The 19,690-nt window shown below is 45.8% G+C and overlaps 1 protein-coding gene across 3 annotated transcripts in view; it reads right to left on the reverse strand.

Moving 5' to 3' along the window:
* The window catches only part of LMNTD2 (lamin tail domain containing 2), a 181,996-nt gene that overhangs the window by 65,287 nt on the left and 97,019 nt on the right, over nucleotides 1–19,690 (reverse strand). For all 3 annotated transcript variants that reach the window (XM_085644816.1, XM_085644815.1, XM_085644814.1), the window contains exon 6: nucleotides 675–794. In XM_085644816.1, coding sequence (XP_085500942.1) covers nucleotides 675–794 — 120 coding nt within the window. The remainder of the gene's footprint in view (nucleotides 1–674; nucleotides 795–19,690) is intronic.

Here is a 19,690-nt window from a genome sequence, read left to right on the forward strand (position 1 = left end):
CTGGGTTCAGCACAGAGCCCACAGCACTGTTGTGCAAAGAGACTGGCGCATCCAGAGTGGACGCAAGCTGATTCCTCCCGCCCTAGCACCGCAGGAGACAGCTAACAAAGGGACGAGGCTTTTGGGGCCTACGGCAGTCGGCAGAGGGACCTACAACCCATTAACTCTCGGTTTGCCGCACTCAACCCATAGCTGAAGCCTCTACACAGTCATTTAATCAGAACATTTTCAATGGCAGAGTCAGGCCTGCAAAGAAGGGCTAATGCCTATTGAGTAAAAGCAGCCAAGTGTAACCCGTCATAGGTGACATATGGCTTTTACCCAACTGAGCTTTTCATTCTGGAACTTGTAGTTTGGTTTTAACATCGAGTGCTGGGATTAAAAATTCCAGAATGCATCGTTATTGCACGCTGTTCGTTTTAAGCAGTGATTGCATCTTTGTAAAACTATTTAGACCAGCTTATGTCTTTTGTGGTTTCCCAAAAAACATGTTTTAAAGATTTACTGTGACTATATTTTGCTGGCTCGGCTTGTTCTTTAGTTATTAGATCGAAACCATGACTCGCCTCCCCCATGGTATCGCTGACATGCCCACCTATATTAAGTAGTCTGACGTGTGAATGCCCCTGGCCACGCCCACCGGGTTTTCTGTCAGGCCCCCTCTGGTCACTCACCTGTCCGCCAGGCCTGGTCAGCAGAGTGGTGCATTCTGGGCCGGTCCGGAAGTGCAGCTGCTGCTTCCAGTGCAGCTCGGTGGATGACTCACAGGGGATGTCGGCAGCCGAGGCCCAGATCTGAAATCCAAAACAAACACGGATGTAAATACAGCAGGGCAACGGTGCCAAGGGCAGGCAGGCTCGCTTCCTGGCTCCTATTAACCTACCTGCCTGCCTTCTTGCCCGTGTAAGGCACCGTCTCCTGCTTGAAGATGTCACCCCATGACTCATATCAGTTGATGAGGCTGGCAGGGTATTAGCGCGCTGCTTCCTGGCCACGCGGGGGCACAAGCTGTATGTGCCAGCGACAGAGGCTCTTCTGCGCATGCGCGACGATATGCGGATTTGTGATGTGTCCCATGCACACAAAAGCACACACACCCAAAGCCTGCAGCATGATATCACGAGTCCAGAAACTGCTACAACCTCCCCTTCTACACAGTAATGCAGGGGTTCTTCCTCACTGGATGTCCCTGAAATAGGCACGTCCTGCACCTACCTGGGAGGAATGAAGGCCTGCAGCCGGAAGGATTAGAATCACCCAGATTCAGAATCATTCTGCATAATACACACACAGGTGCACACCCAGAGGGCTGCACTCACCAGGTCCCAGTGGCCTCCTCAAGTAACATGTCACAGTCACGTGCCTTGATCCTAACCGCTGGGTCTCGAAGCCAGCTAGTCTCATTACAGAATACTGGGGTTAACCTACCCCTGGTCCTGGCAACGTCTTCCCAGCACAGAGGGATGACGACAGCATCGTGAACACGAGGATACAGGACCTGCGGGTCTACAGTGAGGGGAGCGACTAAATGATGGGCGGCCAGAGCAGCGGTGCCAGGACCTGCCCTGCCCTGTCCCGTACTGCAGCCTGGACAGGGAGGGTGCTGTCCTGTGCCCAGACCCGCAAAAAGATTGATGGCTTTACTACTGCCATGCCACATGCTTACCCATTTACCGTTACCTCCCCTTTCACTGCTATATTGCCACCTGGTACCAGCACACTCCATTCATTTGATTGATAGGGGTCCAGGCTGCACAAGGGCAAAGCTGGGCAGGGACTCTAGGCGGATTTGTCTGCTTGGGCAACCCTCGGGTTCTGCCGTGGTCACAGAAGGACCCTTCCTAGCCCTGTGCGTCGCACCCTATTCAATATCCGTCCTGTGCCCCTCTCACACCAGAGCATCCCAGCCCAGGTACACCCAACCGCCCACCTGGCCAATCCTGCTCACCAGGCACGCTCTCACCTCGCCCCTGCCTCCGGTTGCTAGGAGACGCTAACCCTAATCCCGCTCTCTCTCACTAGGCCTTGTGTAGCAGCGATACCTAGTGAACCACAGGTGCACGCACGAGACCACGCAGCCTCCTGATGATGGCAGTCTCTACAGTGCCCCAGTCATTGCATTCATCTGACCGTTCGCGTTGAAAGGAGGGCCCCTTCATCTGGACTGCTAATCAGCCTCTGTCCATCGTCACTTGTTATTAACTGACTGCATGAAACAAAAGTAACAATATACCTGCAAAAGAAACTGACAACACAAAAGGCGAAGATGCGGATCATACAGCATAAATCCCGCATTAAATGCAAAATCCAAGGAGCTCCCCTTGTACAACACTTCACAGAGTGTGGCCACACTGAGAACGACTTAGAGTGGACAATCCTGGCTGTAGTGAAAGCTAGTAATAAGGGTGAGTTGGAGATGAGGCTTAACCGCATAGAAGCACGACTCATCGAAAGATACCATACAGCAACGGAGGGTTTGAATGAAAGAGATGAAATATGGGCTCTGATTTAAATAGCGTGAGGGTCCCATACACCATGAAACTTGACCATTACATTTAGAACACAATGTTGACCTTGAGCTTCTCTTCCATGCTGTGAGAAGCAGACATTTTATTTAAACAGGACGAGGATTTTAAGTTGTCTACCTTTAGAATGTAAGCCCATTTTTGATCATATAGTGTTGTGGAAAGGAAGACATTCAGGATGCATAATGCTGGATCCTCCCTGATTGAATTGTAGACCCCTCTTTCTATTCTTTCCATTCTTTTTACCCTTCCGATTGTTTGAGGAATCTAGGTTGCATCGTTGAAGTGTATGATCTGTCATGATTTAACCTCTATTGATTGCGAAGAGAATTATGTTGGGCTTTGTCATGACCCCGAAGTGGGTCCACGGTCCCATTGGCTGATGAGACATGTCAATTACTTTAAGAATATAGCTCTAGCCCCCTCATATAATTTATTATTGAGGATGCTACTGTGTCGAGAAGAATTCACCATTCACACAGGTTTGTGATCATTACACCCAGGGTCATAGCTCTAGACGTATGTGGAGGAGTTGAGAATAGGTTCGGATGTGTTGCCATTTATTTATTTTATTTGGTTTTATATGATTATGTTTTATTGTTCATGGTTCCGATTTTGCAGAGTTGAAATTGACGCCCTCATTTGCTAGTGGATATAGTAGGGCCACTCCGCTACGGCAAGAATGGACATAGACAGAGTTTCGTTCTCTTGTTTAATAAGGACTTGAGTTGTACGGTTACTTGAAAATTAGTCCCTCATTTGTGTTTGGTCAACTAGAGACGTCCCACGTAATCACGTGTTTACGTATTTAATGACGGTCCGTCAGGAATCAGTAACGCCAGCTCGTTGAGATGACGGACGTCGAAGGAGCACAGTGTCGGTGAAAAGGACTTATAACATACGTAAGTTTAGATTGTTAGTGCCCCCTAGTCTGAGAGACGTAGCAGAGTTTTTAGACTCATAGACTACCCGGACATTTTTATGACAGGTGGTTTGTTTTTGCTTGTTGGTTCTAGCTATTGAAAATTGCTTGAAGGAATCGAAGAGACCCAGAATTCCTGAGAAGACACAAGTGCCGAGGTTTGGTGCCTAACTTTAGTAGCCATGACATAGTGTCCTGTCTGATGCACAGGGGATATTTCATAGTTGTTTCCTCCCGTATGTAGGAGCCCCTAACTGACGAGTGGGACCGGAGTATAAGCCGACCTTGCAATTTACGAGACCAGGTTGCCCCATTAGAACCCACAGGTATTTTCGCCCTCACACGGGCCAGGACCCGTTTATCTTGGGTCTCCACGGTGATGTCTTTCACTATATTCGGTGGTGGTGTACATAAGGGGTACAGGACCCCGCGTGCTTTCCACATCTACTGGTTGGGTTCTGTGGCGTCTGGAACCATGTTTTTCATGTTTCTTCACTTATAAGTGCATGTTTTTCTTCATTTATAAGTGCGCGTTTTGAGCAATCATATTGACACCAATTAAGCATATAAGTAGGATTCTTCATCTACTATCCTGTATGATTTATGTTTTGTTTCTCAATTTCATTTACGTTTTTATAAATGGCTTGGAGGTCATGTTCACGCATCTTCGCGGATTCTCCTCTTCTAACAGCACTGTCTGGGCAAATAAGGGATAGAACACAGCGCAAATAGATAAAAAGTATAACATAGGTTTTTAAAGTTCACTTTAGCGTTATTATTTTTGTAGATTATATCCCTGTCCTGAGGAAGCCATAAAGAAAGTGTAGGCTGAAACGCGAACGCGTCGACACCTTGACAAAGGAGGAGTCCACTGTATTGTGGAATAAATACATAAATTGTATTGGCATTACAAATTTAGATGAAATACTATATCTGTGTATTGCTGATAGGACTACCCCCTGTTGTAGCACTACGCAATGTTAAGTGCACACATGTTTGATGGAATAAGCCAATAGGGGAAAGGATTTTTGACTGAATTACTTTGTATATGAGTTTGTATATATGTGCTGTAGTGCAAATATAAATTGTTTTGTATTCGATGTATTGACTGTACTGTGGTACACTATGTGTTTGGATGTTCACCGATAGATACTTGTGCCTGTATTATAATCATTTAATCTTGCCAGAAGAAATTGATTTTTTGCCGAGGTAATTAATAAACGCTTGTGCAGAAAGTAAATATGATCTATCCCTCTATACCATTTGTATATACACCTTAGATATATACACCTTAGCGAATCCTGCTCACCAGGCACGCTCTCACCTCGCCCCTGCCTCCGGTTGCTAGGAGACGCTAACCCTAATCCCGCTCTCTCTCACTAGGCCTTGTGTAGCAGCGATACCTAGTGAACCACAGGTGCACGCACGAGACCACGCAGCCTCCTGATGATGGCAGTCTCTACAGTGCCCCAGTCATTGCATTCATCTGACCATTCGCGTTGAAAGGAGGGCCCCTTCATCTGGACTGCTAATCAGCCTCTGTCCATCGTCACTTGTTATTAACTGACTGCATGAAACAAAAGTAACAATATACCTGCAAAAGAAACTGATCAGATCCCTCCACTGTAATGTTCAGTACAAGCGCTGGCGTTGATTCCGTTCATCCTGGGAGTAAATCTCTGCGTAAAGGGCTGCGGGGGGAGGATCTCTGTGGTGAACAGATCCGCGTGGATACTGTGCACTGCAGAAACCGGATTTAATGGAGGACCAGGGGCCATGGCCAATCGTGGCGTCACATGCCTTCCTACTTTTGTACCCTGCGTCAATATGGTCTCCGCCATTATCATCGACTGCTGAGCGCAAGTTGCTTTTTAGAATTCAATCAACAATGAAAAACATGCAAGGGTGGATGAGGCCTGTAGAGTTCTAAGTGAAAAGATGGAGGCAATGTGGCATTCTAGAGTGTGTATATGTCACCTGGCTATGTCATGCTGGGTTGATGCATTCTAGTGTGGAATGCATCTGAAGGAGAATGTTACCTCTTGAATACAGAAAGTCAGTTGCTGTTAGGAGTTGAAGGATGGGGTCTCTTGCATATCTCCTACAATAAAGAACCTACAAAGCTTACCTTGTTCCTGTCATCTGTTTCCTGCATCTTCATCACTTCATTTTGGCGACGACTGGAAATCGTCAAGAGACCCCAACTCGCTGCTATCTCCTCACAACGTTTTCTTTGGACTTTGGGCTGCCTCGGATTCATTTCGCGCACTCCTCTGCTGAGGCTTTCACTGCCGATCATCGAGGCGTGTGGGAGGTCCTATCGGGACCACGATTGCTGCCGCGGTGATTTGCCTGGCCTTTGGAGAGCGTCTGCGGTGCAGCTGCCCACTGCGCCGTGCCGTTTGCTTCTGCCCCGAAGAATCCTGAAGAAAGGGGTCGGACACTCGCAGGCATGAATAAAGTTTTTTTTTTGTTTTGTTTTTTTTAACTTCTGGAAGCTCGTGCGCAGTCGCAGCGTTGCCTAGCAACTCACCCCGCGCTGGGCGCAAGCTGTTTATTGTCACCAAGTAACGTCGGAAGCTTTGACGTCGCTACGCACACGCTGAAGTCTCCGCTATTGTTTACAGTCACCAAGCAACGGTGGAAGCATTGACGTCAGTCCATACACGTCGCAGTCTCCGCCGTCTTTCGCAGGGTTACCTGGCAACTCACCCTGCGTTTGGAAACAGCCATTTCCGCTTACGGAGCACACGCAAGTGGAGGCAATTAGAGGTTCCAGGGCTGGAAAACAAGGTACTGTCTCGTATTTACACATTTTGGCAACGCTGATCTGCACAGCTTTATGGTTTTTCATTGCAGATCGTTCGCAGATCGTTTTAACATTACCAAGGTGCTGCCAGTTATCTATTCATATTGACAACGCTGTTCTGCACAGCTTTATGCTCTTTTATGGCAGATCGTTTTTGGGATTACAGTGACTTTTCTGGACATTTAGTGACAACGCTGATCTGCACAGCCTCGTTTTCTCTCTCCCTGCGCTGATCTGCTCAGCTCTCCTCTCATTTGCAGATCATTTTCTGTTTTGCTTGATTGAGGAGTTTAGGGGTTACAAGGTGTTGATGTGCATGCCTCATTGTTTTAAAATATGCTTAAGTACCTTAATTGATGCAGACAAAGGCAACTGTTTATTTTAGATAAAAGAAGAGGTTTTGTTGCGTGATCACATATTTTACATTCTATCTTTTTTTTTTTTTTTTTTGCTATTCACTTCTTCTCTTTGCGGTCATGCAGAACGTCACTGCTCCGCCTTTCTTTCTGTCCGCTCCTGGTGATCCCACTATTCCATGGATAAAATGGAAAAAGGTTTTTGCCAATTACGCCAGGGTGTGTGGTACGTCTCTGAGTGCAGAAAGAAAATCCGCTCTATTCTTACATTGCCTAGGCTCAGAGGGCCAGGAAGTCTTTGAACATCTCCCAGATCTACCTGATGGGGACTCCCTCAATGAGTACGAAATCTGTATTAAGAAAATGGATTTGCATTACCTTCCAAAAATGAGCATGATTTTAGAGAGATATCATTTTGGTAAGAGAGTTCAAAGGCATGATGAATCTGTGGAGCAGTATGTTACCGCATTACGCAAACTGGCTTCCACTTGTTCGTTCGCTGGTAGTCTGGAGGAAAGACTTAGGGACCAGCTAATGTTGGGTTCTTCGATTGAGAAGGCGAAAGATGCTCTTTGGCAAAAAGACAATCCACTTTTAGAAGAAGTTATCACCACATTGCCTCCCTCTTGAGGGAGGCAATGAGACTGATCTGATTGTATCTCAGATATGCAGTCAAGGGGCAGATGGACCTATAGAGGAAGTGCTGGTTAATGATAATCACGTAGACATGTTGTTTGATTCTGGTGCCAAGATCACTTTAGTACCAAAAATCTTTTATGAAAAATGTCTGTCCACTAAAGTGAAGCTATTGAAACCAGATATTGTCCCTAGAGGTTATGGTGGTCAAGTTATAAATCTATTGGGATATTTTATGGGAACAATAGATTTTAAAGGAAGGATCACCGCGGGGAAGATTTATGTCTCAATGAAAGGGGACTCTTTGATCAGTTGGTCACACCAACGTGATCTTGGAGTTTATTTAGATCCTAATGAATCTCCTTCGGTGTGCTTGAGAGATCTACCCAAGGTTGCTTCCATCTCTGATAACAGTGTATGGATAAGTAAATTTCCTAAAGTTTTTGAGAAAAAACTAGGGTGCCTTAGAAAATATGTACATCTTATTAAACTAAGAAAGGATTCCATTCCTGTCGTGGCCAAAGTCAGGAATGTTCCTTTATTGGTAAGAGACAAGATGAAGGATGAGTTGAAGAAATTGCTTGATGGTGGGGTCATTCAAGAGATTGAAGCCACAGACTGGGTTTCTCCGGTAGTTATGGCCCGGAAGGCCAACGGAGAAGCCAGATTGTGTATTGATTTGAGAGAATTGAATAAAGCTGTGATTGTGGATCATTATCCTCTTCCAAACATTACTGAAATGTTATCCTCGTTAAATGGGGCCACACACTTTTCTACGCTAGACCTATCTTCAGCCTACCATCAGGTCAGACTCCACCCCTCGTGCCAAGATTTGACGGCTTTCATCACGCCGTTTGGCACCTTTAAATTTCTTAGAATGCCTTTTGGTCTAATATCAGCTGCATCAGTGTTTCAAAGGGTGATGGAGAATGCGTTAAGGGATGTTGGTGGAGTCAAAATTTATCAAGATGATGTTCTTGTGTATAGGTCGAGTTTGAGAGAACACAATGAAAGGATGAATCAAGTTCTCTCTAGGTTGGAGGATTCTGGTCTCACCCTCAGATTGGACAAGTGCAAATTTGATGTAAAAGAGATTGAGTACCTGGGGCATGTAATTTCAGGGTCAGGAATCAAGCCAAAACCTTCTCTGGTAGAAGCCATTTGTAAGTTGAATTATCCTACGAGTAGAGATGAACTCACTAAATTTTTGGGGATGGCTGAGTTTTATAATAAATTTGTTCCCGGTTTTGCTCAGAATACTGAAAAGATCAGGGCATTGCTAAAGAAAGGGAGTGAGTTCAAGTGGGATGAATCTTGTAATGCTGAGTTTGATTTGATTAAGGAGTGTCTGAATAGAGCTCCAGACCTTTCTAGTTTTGACCCTATGAAAGAGTCTTATGTGATGACTGATGCCAGCTCAAAAGGACTGGGTGCGGTGTTACTACAGTCTGGTGAAGCAAGGGACAATACTATTTTATTCATATCCAGGCCTCTTAGAGGCGCAGAGTGTAACTATTCTGTGGTTGAGAAAGAGGCTCTAGCGGTGTACTGGGCTGTTCGTAAACTGAGGAAATTTTTGTGGGGTAAAGAGTTTGTTGTAGTCTCTGACCACAAACCGTTGAAAGAAGTTTTTGGAAAAAAGGGTATTGACCGTGTGTCACATAGGATAAGGAGATGGGTTGTGGCGTTGCAGGAGTTTGATTTTGATGTTCATTATTTGCCAGGGGCTAACAATATTCTTGCTGATTGTTTGTCAAGACTTGGTGGCACCACGGTCTCTGATGAAAATGATGATGAGGAAGATTACTTTCTTGGCGAATGTTCTGGGGATGAATGGAGTGTGTGTTTAGTCACCCAGGGGGTGGTTACTGAAGAAGAATGGAATGCAGTAATGAGGGATGATGCTGTTCTTCAGCGTGTGGTCTGTTTTGTCCGTGATGGGTGGTGTGAAAAACACACGTGTGATGAGGAGATTAAAGGTTTTTGGAATGTTAAAGAAGAGTTATCTTTTTCAAATGGGCTTCTCTTTAGAGGAAGTAGACTGGTCGTTCCTGGGGCAGTGCGCCAAAAGTTAGTTGAGAGTGCACATTCCAGTCATATGGGCATTGCAAAAACAAAAGAGAGACTGAGGGAGGTTTATTGGTGGCCTGCAATGGACACAATGGTTGAAAGACTGGTGCGCGCGTGTCCTCAGTGTGCGGGCAGTGACAAAGTTCTTAAATGCAGGACTCAACCTATGCTTATCAGGAAGCAGGCAAGTGGTCCTTGGACTGACATAGCTGTTGATATTCTTGGGCCGGTCAAGGTGAAATCTCGAGATCAGTATGTTTTGGTCTGTGTGGATATGTTCTCGAGGTGGCCAGTCATTAAGATAGTAAACAGTGTGGATTCTGCTGCGGTCATTAACTTTCTCGATGACCTATTTTCTGGTGAGGGTTTGCCAGCATCTGTGTTGACTGACAACGGTGTGCAGTTTGTGTCCAGGATTGTGGAGGAGTTTCTCAGTGAAAGAGGAATTACACATAAACGGGCTTCCTTGTATCATCCCGAATGTAATGGTGTGGTTGAGAGGTTTGTGAGGGTGCTCAAGGAGGCCATGCAATTGGCGTTAATGTCTGAGTATGACTGGGAGGAGGCGGTCAATAAAAAAGTTTGAGTATAGGGTCACTCCTCATTCCTCTACTGGAGTATCTCCTTTTACTCTTTTTAGAGGAAGGGTGCCTAGCACGCAGGTGAATCCTCTTTGGGTGACATCAAGAAGGTTGGAAACAGGTGGTGTTATTGACAAAACTGAAGGTTGGAGGGATCGTGAGATGGATAAAATGATAAAAAGAAAGGAGTTGTATGACACCAGGAAGGGTGTTAAAAAAACTGTTATTCAGGTGGGTGATTGGGTCAGAGTAAAGCTGCCTGAAAGGAAGTTTGGGAAGTCTAAGTTTGGTCAACCTATTAAAGTAACCAGACTTTTAGGTAATGCTGTCAGAACTCAAGATCATAGAGTTTGGAATCTTAACAGGATTGCAAAATGTCCTTCTAGTTGTGTGGAAGAAGGTTTGTCTCATGCATCACCAGTTCCCTCTCTTCCCTCACTCCCGGTATTGTCGAGACCTGTCAGGTTGAGGAGAGTTCCTCAACGATTTCAAGATTAAGTTTTATTATTTTGTATGGTACTTTTTGTTTGCGTGGTAATTTTGGCTTTGGGTTTGTTTCGTTTGGAAAAGAGGGAGGTGATGTAGAGTTCTAAGTGAAAAGAGGGAGGCAATGTGGCATTCTAGAGTGTGTATATGTCACCTGGCTATGTCATGCTGGGTTGATGCATTCTAGTGTGGAATGCATCTGAAGGAGAATGTTACCTCTTGAATACAGAAAGTCAGTTGCTGTTAGGAGTTGAAGGATGGGGTCTCTTGCATATCTCCTACAATAAAGAACCTACAAAGCTTACCTTGTTCCTGTCATCTGTTTCCTGCATCTTCATCACTTCAAGGCCCTCCAAGACCCATCCCTTGTGCATCTTTCCTGCCCGCATTTCTATGAAGTGTCATCACACATGCCTCCTTAGACAGAAGCTTGCCCCCACAACTTTAGTCGTTGTGTTAGTTGGGTCTGGACCAGCCCTGTGTGTTTGCTTCCTTAACATCGTGCTGTTTAGTGGAGCTTTAAAATCCTTGTGCTCAGGAAAGGAGGCTTAATGGGCCTCACTAAGATGACAATCCCTCAGAGCACCAACTTGTGAACAGTCTTTTTACTTGATGTTTTCCTGAGCTGGCCACATCTGGAAAGGGAAGCAGTCTCAACTGTGACAGGTGAACTGGCCTCTGTGGAGCCCGGCACTCTAGGCTGCGCTTCCAGAAGGCCAGTAAGGAAGGGTCAGTTACTGCTTGATTATTGGTGTGTGTATGCTTCCTTTGCTATCTTTGGCTGTCTGTGGTTTGTTTGTTGTCCTGCTCAGCGCCGAGATACCCTGTTGGGTAGCTGCACGCTCTATAAAACTATATAACATAACATGAATATCTGCCTGGAGCCTTCTTGCCACCTGAAAATAACTACCAAAGGCCTCCGTCCATGAGGGCACAAGAGACATCGGTGAGGGAGCCTTTTAGACAGAGGGATTGAAATCATTATATACCAGCAGTCTTCATCACTCGGAGTCCAGGTCTCTTTGTCACAGTCCTTACCCAAGCGAGGTGTTCAGCATCCCAGGACTGAATACCCCGATAAATACACTTGGGAAGATAGAATTCTTTCACACAAACAAAAGTCTTTCTTCCCTTTCCATGATGGCGGCTAGTTTCCTCCCCCCATCCCCCACTTCACCCCCCCCCATGGACAAGGAGTTAATGAGAAAGCAAAGACTAAGCACACATGTGCAATACAAGGAAACAAGAAGATAAAAATTTGAAGAATGTTGTACAATCTCTCTCTGTCTAAGCTCTTCCAACCAAGGAAACTGGGAAAGAAGGCGATAATGTAAATTGTCCAGGTTCACAAATTTGGTAGAGTGGGGAAGATGGGCTTAGGGGGCTCCTAATTCCACAGCCGATAATTTAGCCAACTGACCACCTCACAGACAATAACCCTAATGATATGAGTAGAACATGGGGAAACCACCACCCACCCTGGTGGTCCTCTCGAACACAGGTCAAAACGCTATTGTGATTGTTGCCCATTTTGGAGAGATCAAAACCAAAGGAAATGATGGACGGAGTGTTGAACATTGCAAGCACTCACCCCCAGTCAACTGATATGGGTTTAATCCATCACCGTTCTTTAGCCCACTCTGCCACCCCAGTTCAGACATGGCCATATGCAAATCAGTCTGACCCTGTGCCTCATGGGATCAGTCCAGCCCGAACTGCCAAGCCATGTCTTCCCTGGACCGGAAACAAGCTTCCTAGGAAGCTTGTTTGAAATGCCAGAAACCTGTCCTAGGAAGCTTGTTTCCGGTCCAGGGAAGACATAGCTTGGCAGTTCGGGCTGGACTGTTCCCATGAGGTACAGGGTCAGACTGATTTGCATATGGCCATGTCTGAACTGGGGTGGCAGAGTGGGCTAAAGAACGGTGATGGATTAAACCCAGATCAGTTGACTGGGGGTGAGTGCTTGCAATGTTCAACACTCCGTCCATCATTTCCTTTGGTTTTTGCTTTGTTCGCCATGAGTTGGCAGGGTATGCTCAGACGTGAGTCCCTTGCTCACTTTGCCACTGGATTCAAGCAAGCCTGGCTGAAGACGGCTGAAATGCCAGAAACCGGTCCATTCAATTTCAAAAAGGACTATTTTATTTCTATTTTACAAATTTTCATTAGATAAATACATTTCCATTTAGGTATCAGGATGAGAGGTTGCTCCACAGAGGGGGAGGGGTTGTGCTCATGTGTAGGACAGATAGGAAAAGGAAAGATTCAAAACATCCAACGGGGATTCAATTGCAATTACTGTCCATCATGGAGAAACTGGCTGTGATTTACAGTAGGGCCATTTCACATTTTGGGCCTGCACCTTACAGAACGTTCAAGTTGAGAATTATAATTCTTTCAAACACGGTTCACAGAGAGACATCATTTGTGGATTGGGCAGGACAGGGGTGGTACTGGGTACAGGCCCACTGGGGAGAAAGTGTCGACGTTTCAACCCTGGTGCACAGAGGGTAAGTTACATCCTCAGCTCACGGGTCTTCCTCAGGAGAAAGGGAGAACGGGGGCAACCTAAAAGTATAACTATATAGCCTGATTAGTGCCACAATAAGGAATGAAACAAAAGCAATGGGGGGGGGGGGGAAAGTTGCCGCCAGTACTGACCTAAATGAAGGTGTCAGTTGGAATAGTCCGGTCACTGCCGACAACAAGGTGGGTAGTCTGTGGGAGAGAGATGCGCATGATAAACTAATTGTTCTTATGACATGGAAGTCATCTTCCAAATAAACTGAAATGGGATCAAAACTTACCAGCACAAAGGTTGCAGTGAGGCATAGGCTGTGTATTCATAAGCTGTCTATTTAATAAAGGTTGTCAGCTCATATAAGCGAAAACCGCTTTCTAGAGGGGGAGTAAATCGCCCATGAATCAATCTGGAAGAAGCAAAACATAGGAAAGGGGGACATCAGTAAAAAACATCCGCCGAACGTGAGTGAAATACAACGGAGGCCCTACAAAGAGGGAAATCTACCTTAGTTCAGCAGTTCTGAAAATTCTAAAAAAGAAGGAAAAATTCTGACGGTGTTGTCTATGCAACACCGTAGTCGGAACTTTTCCTTCTGTTTTTGAGGAGCCCCCACCGGATTAAGTCTGTCTTTTGTTGCAGCTAGAATACACACGCGTATGTCATCAACAGTGCGTCTCACGGCGATGTGCACGAGCCTCCCAGCGCTGTCTTCCGTAAATAGCCGCAGTTGTGCCATTGTCTGTCTTGTCTCTTTGAGCAAGACCTCGAGGACGCTGGCTGCTTTCGAACTGCGGAACTAAGGTAGATTCCCCTCTTTATAGGGCCTCCGTTGTATTTCACTCACGTTCGGCGGACGTTTTTAGGTCTCGCCTGACCCAGCGCATGCGCTGGTCTGGCGAGACATTTTGAGAGGGCTCCAAAAAGTGCTACCAGGTCAGCCTAGAGCTACAGAGCATGTGAGCGCGCGTGCGCGCCGCGCTTGACGCCATTACTTTCACTTTCGCGGCCGCACGGCCGCTTTGATGTTTGATCGCGATCACTTTCGCGGCCGCACGGCAGCTTTTTTTTTTTTTTCGTGTCGTCGTAATAACTTCTCTGGAAGAGCTCTCAAATGTAACTTTTCGTTCTCTGGCCTTTTCTTATATGTTCAGTCTTTGTGAGAAGGGTATTTCTTTGTTTCTCTTAGGAAGCCGGGTTTCCCGGAAAAATGCATGGTGGATTTCTGCTGACACGCTCAGTCTTTGTTTAAAACAATTTGCAGGCTCCCTTTGTGCTTTTCTAAAAGTATATTTTATGTATTCAGTTTGTACTTTGGCATGAAACCACCGTGAACTCCATAGCCAGTTTCAAATGTACTTATTTAGTCAGAGGGATTTTACCGGCTAAATTGAGAATCTTTAGTTTACAGAGTATATTCTGAATTACTTTCTTTATTGTCGACCATCGCACCCACGTACGTTTTTCAAATGTTTATGATAACTGACATCCGACCCCAGATCTACAATTGAAAGAAAGCATGTGTGTAAAACAATAGCCTTTCATTTCGGTTTTTGTTCTATGTTAGAGATAGCACATTTCAAGGTTCGTTTAGTAACATTTAACAACTTTTGAAATTAGTCGTCGTTTTTTCCTTGAAGCCTCAAATGCAAATCGGTTTTAGATGTTTGTTAGAACATTTGCCTGGTTTGGTTTGTGATCATTTGGCAAGACACAATATTGCGAGAGAGAATTAAATTCAACCCGGGACCGTTAGTTTGCAGTTCTGGAAATGAAGACCCAGAGGTACGTGCCAAATAAATGACTTAATTTCCTTTCCTCACACATGATTAGAAGAGATTTGATTTAACTAACTTTTATAATAGAAAGATGTTTCTGGCCTGCTGTATGAGGTACGTGGTAGCTTTTTAGGTCTGGAATTTGACAGCATAGCTGTCAAGAGACAATGAGTGAGCGTTGAGTCTGCCCTTTCAACTATTGGCCGCCTTAGATCAGCTTCCTTCAGCCATTGGCTTCAGACCTTGTCAGTCACGCCTCGGCTCAGCCCATTGGAATATCAGTCCCTCACAGGATGAGGTTGGCTGTTTTGTTGTATGCTTGCGCCTCCATATAGTGCTTGCATTGCACTGCTTGGGGGGCTACTTACAACTGTAGCCCTCTCTGTGCCTTTGGCTGTCTCCTGTTTGTCTCGCCTAAAGTGCTAATGCTGCATACCATGGCACAATAAACCAAGACCTATTAACTTTCCCATTGATTGGTTTTTCTAACGTGTCACGATTTATGTAATTGTTGAAGTTCTTTCTTGATGAACAATGAAACTTGATATTTGTCAGGCAGCTAGCTCAGCAGTTTTCCTGACCACTCTTGAAATCTGAGCATTGACCAGTTCATTGGTTACAATTCCAAACAGCTAAGTTGTACTTTTAATCCTTCAGAGTTTCATAAAATCAGTACCAGTTACAAACCAGCATTGGCATAGCCAGTAGGTCTCGCCTTTGGGTTTAGCCATGCAGCACAATAGCCCCCACTCACATGCCCACACACTCCAACAACCCATAGCATGCTGGGACCAGTAGGGCCAATCTTATACGAAGAAAAGTGATCAGACTAGGCCTACTCTTGTTGGCTACAAATAACAGAACTGAAAGAAGCACAGCATAGACATGGGTCAACTTAAAATCTAAGCAGTCTGGAGAAAGAAAAAAACTGCCTAAAACTGGCAACAACCGCAGACACACTTTGCCCTGTTGGTGTGGTACAGTGAGAGGAAAGAATGTTCTAAGGGTGGTTAAATAGCAGCTTTAGTGTCAGTAGATAAAGGGTCTCTGGCTTACCCAGGCTGTCATTTCCCTACAGAAGGTAGCATTCTAAGGCCCAGCTGGTTTGTAGCCGAGTCCTTGCGTGTATTCAGCACGGTATCCCACTACCCTGGAGAACATATCGTGCACAGCCTCAAAAGACAGCGTGGGTCAATCTGATGTTCACACATGGCACTAGTGCATGCGCGTTAATGTGGGAATATTTAACATCTACGGGCGTGGGATGGTCGGCAGGATTGCAGGGCTGCTCATCGCCTTGAAGGAGTAAGTCTCCCTCATGGGAGCTAGTAGCTAGTGACTCATTAATTGGCAGTAGTTTCCTTCTTGAATTTACACCATTGGCTCATCCTGGGCAGAAATAGATTGCTGTACAAGTATGCACCGTCTGTAGCACTTGCACAAAAAAACCCTAGGGGCCTGTAGATAGTGGACTACTGTGTCCTTCATATATTTCTGTGTGGTTTTCATTTTCCAGTGAGATGTTCTCTTTACTACCTGATCATCTTTTTAGGTCTCGACCTTGCTATCGCGTAAGCGATCGCAAAGCGAGACTATAGAAAGCGGGTTTGAAAAGTGCTCCTAAAAAGCGGATTGCATGGCTAGCACGCGCACAATCACGTGCATCGTGCCGCCATGCAATCCGCCTTTTGGGAGCACTTCAAAGGGTCCGCTCCCCCGCCCCCAAGCGCGTGCGCACCACGCTCTGCCGGGCTGGTCTTGTTCGTTGTCCTTTTGAGTGAGGCCACCTCAGACCCGCTTGTTTTAATGTGCCTTGGGTTGTTTTTGTTTCTTTTTAGAGGGCTTGTTTACTTTATTTCAGAGCGTGGCGTCCGCTTCAAGGGCACTGCGCTCCGTTTATTTACTTACTTTGATTCGGATGCGGTGTCCCTGAAGCAGGCACCACGCTCCATTTATTTACCTATTTTTACTTTGATTCGGAGCGCGGTGCCCGCTTCAGGGACACAGCGCTCTTTCTTTATAATTTTCTGATCTCGGCCGCACTTGTTTTAATGTCCCCCCCCCCCGTTGTCCGCAAGGGGGGGGGGGTTTAAGGCGCAGCTCCACCCTTCGTCTGGTGAACTAAAGTCTGGCGGCGCTGTGTGCCCGATGTCCGTCCTGCGTGTGATGCCTGTTGGGATGTGAACTGTGGCTACGAGTGGTCCTCTGTGATGCTGGGGGGCATTTGGGGGATAAGTGGCTTCTTGGCGAGTGTGGACGGGATTCAGTGCACCCGAATACCCATTGCTGAGCCCGTGCACCATACCGAGGTATTTGAGCTTCTCCTTGTGGTTTGTGCAGTTTTGCCTTCGTGGAGTTCTCGACGGCTAAAGAGGCGCTGGAATCCCACAATAATACCGAGGTGGAAGGATGGTCCATCCGCCTCGCGATGCAGAACTCGCTGTTGTCCGCAGGGGAAGTGGGAGTTACGCGCAGCTCACCCCCTCGTCAGGTGTTAGGCGCCCCCACCCCCAATCGGTGCACCTTCTCTCAATGTTTTCCCTTGTTTTCCTAATTATTCACTCTGTTTCCTATCATGTGTATATCAACCCTCCTAGCACACACAGCAATGTACATGGACTGGAGTCGAACATGTGGGACTCTGCCCCTAGCCCCTGAACACTGCTTTAATAGCCCCGAACAACTATAACGGACAGTAAGGGCTTCTACTCACGGGTTCGGATGTGACAAACAAAGTATGACAAGTCTCACAAACTGATAAAAGGGTAAATCAAGTGCTGTGTTCGAGGTGCATGAAGAGAACAGTTTGTCATATAGCCCTCAAATCATTTGGTGCCTCTAGTCAAGGTTGAGGTACATCGCCCGAGCTCGCATTTTAAAAATAGGATGTGGGGCTGTAGATCGCAATTTCATTAACCTGAATTATTTCGCTCTAAACGGTGAATAGAAGGGTGTGCTGCATTGCCTGAATGAGGTGCATTGGCTTAAATGTGCAAGGCTAAGCAATAGTTAGGACTTCTACGGGTCAAGACTGAGTTTCATAGGGCTAGCCATTTCTACTGGAATAATAGCAAGATGATGCAGAGGGCAGGATGGCAGTTTACAGAATGAATTATATGGATTGAAATGAGCGCTGCCGAGGGATAGGGATGAGGCGCATCGTTAACTGTATGTGGGTCCCAGACCCAGTAAATTAGGTGTGATCGAGAGGATTAACGTACTTTCAAATCCCCATGATTTCCAACGCTATGTTTTACGTGACCACTGATGATAATGCCTATTAGTGGAATAGCGTGTGATGCTGCAGAACGAGTATGAGACATGGTTAAAACTTTATTTGTAACAAACTAGTGTTGTTTCCCCCCCCCCCCCCCCCACCCCCCCATACGCCTATCGTTCAGTTGGTTGTGTTTTATTCAAAGCGTGTGATGGAAATGAACCACCAGCGCCTCCGTCGATTACCCCCCCCCCCCCCTCGCGTCTTGCAGATTCCACCAGTGACCATGTTGTGGGCCGCATCACTCTGAGTCACAGGAACTGGGTTAAAGGAAGACGAAAGATAAGCAGTGCAGCAGCTTCGCTGTGTCATGTGTACACAGACGGGATTGTATCACAAGTTTTCCTTCGTCGGACTTTACTTTCACTTTTAGGCAAAGTAAACTCCTCACTTGCAGGAAGCTGGGCTTCTTACAAGCTGCTTCAATTGTAAAGTCGAATGCCTTTTCATGATAACATCTTTTGACTATTGAAACACTCCTGTCTTAAAATCAAACCTTGTTTGCAGTTTTGTGAATTTGTTTGGCTTTTCTGCGCCTCAGTATGTCTGAAGCATTCGCTGTTGGAGTCGATTTCCAGCGCCGGGGAGGTGTGGGAGTCTGTCATTTCTGTTGGTTGGAGTTTCTTGCGATGCTAGTGGGATTACTTACAATGTGGATTGAGTAGAGAATTTTAGGTTAGAGGCTTGACCTACAGAGCCTGAGATACCTGCATGTAGTAAGGATTTTTCTAGTGCAGAGAGTTAGGTCCTCTTAAACTAGTGTGCAAGAGGGTCACCTTATCTTAGTTTGTGTAGGATATTTTACTTTAAAGTAGTTGAGTTTTGTTCTATCCTGTGAATATCTAGTTTTGGTTATTATTCATACTGCATATTATGCACACTCCAAACACAGCAGGGCAAATTTAATAAAACATAAGTCACATTGAACACAGGCTTATACTCATCATAGAGTGAATAACACCATGTATAAACAGACTGAGGTTTGGGTGTGTTGTGGTGTGGGACTGTTTCAAGGATTCACCCTATCACCAAGATAGGGTGAATCATGCATTTCGATTTGCTTTCCATTTTCCTAGTGCTTTAAATGAAATATAGAACTGCACGTACTTACTATTCAGAATATCTGGTTGCTTTTGAGAAGTGCCAGTACCGGTCTTTATCCCTTCTCATCATTCTGCCTCAAAACTAGTCTCACTCACTGAGGTCATATCGGAGGCTGGCCTCTCAGCGCTATGGAATCGTTGTGCATTGTGAAGCAGAAGACTTCAAGCTGGGGCATACAGTAGGGGTCTGCATGCCTCTGAAAGGATCATGCTACAAGTTAAACTAACGGCACAGGCTGCATCTCTGAGAGGACCGCTTTATTGCTACAGACAAGGATACCATAACAGCCAGCAGCTAGGGATAAATGTACATCATTACGATCAATGGACGAAGGACATTACTGTACTTACTTTCGCTGCTCAGGTGAACACATTAAGAAGCTCTAAAGCCAGGCATTAGGACCCCTACACAGTATGCACAATGTTGGACACAGGTCTCACCTTTGGGACCTTAGGTCCTCAGGTGCAGAACTAGAAATGGATCCCTCAGTGAAGAGGAAGGCAGTTGCCGTACTGCCCAAGTCTGTGAAATGCAACAGCAGTATAAATCCAAGCCAACGCTTGGACAAAGAGGACAGCTGAGAATTCATGCTTCCAGTGGCACCCCTCCTTTCCATTATAAGCAC

The sequence above is a fragment of the Triturus cristatus genome, chromosome 3_1 (assembly GCF_964204655.1).
Source record: "Triturus cristatus chromosome 3_1, aTriCri1.1, whole genome shotgun sequence".
Taxonomy (NCBI): domain Eukaryota; kingdom Metazoa; phylum Chordata; class Amphibia; order Caudata; family Salamandridae; genus Triturus; species Triturus cristatus.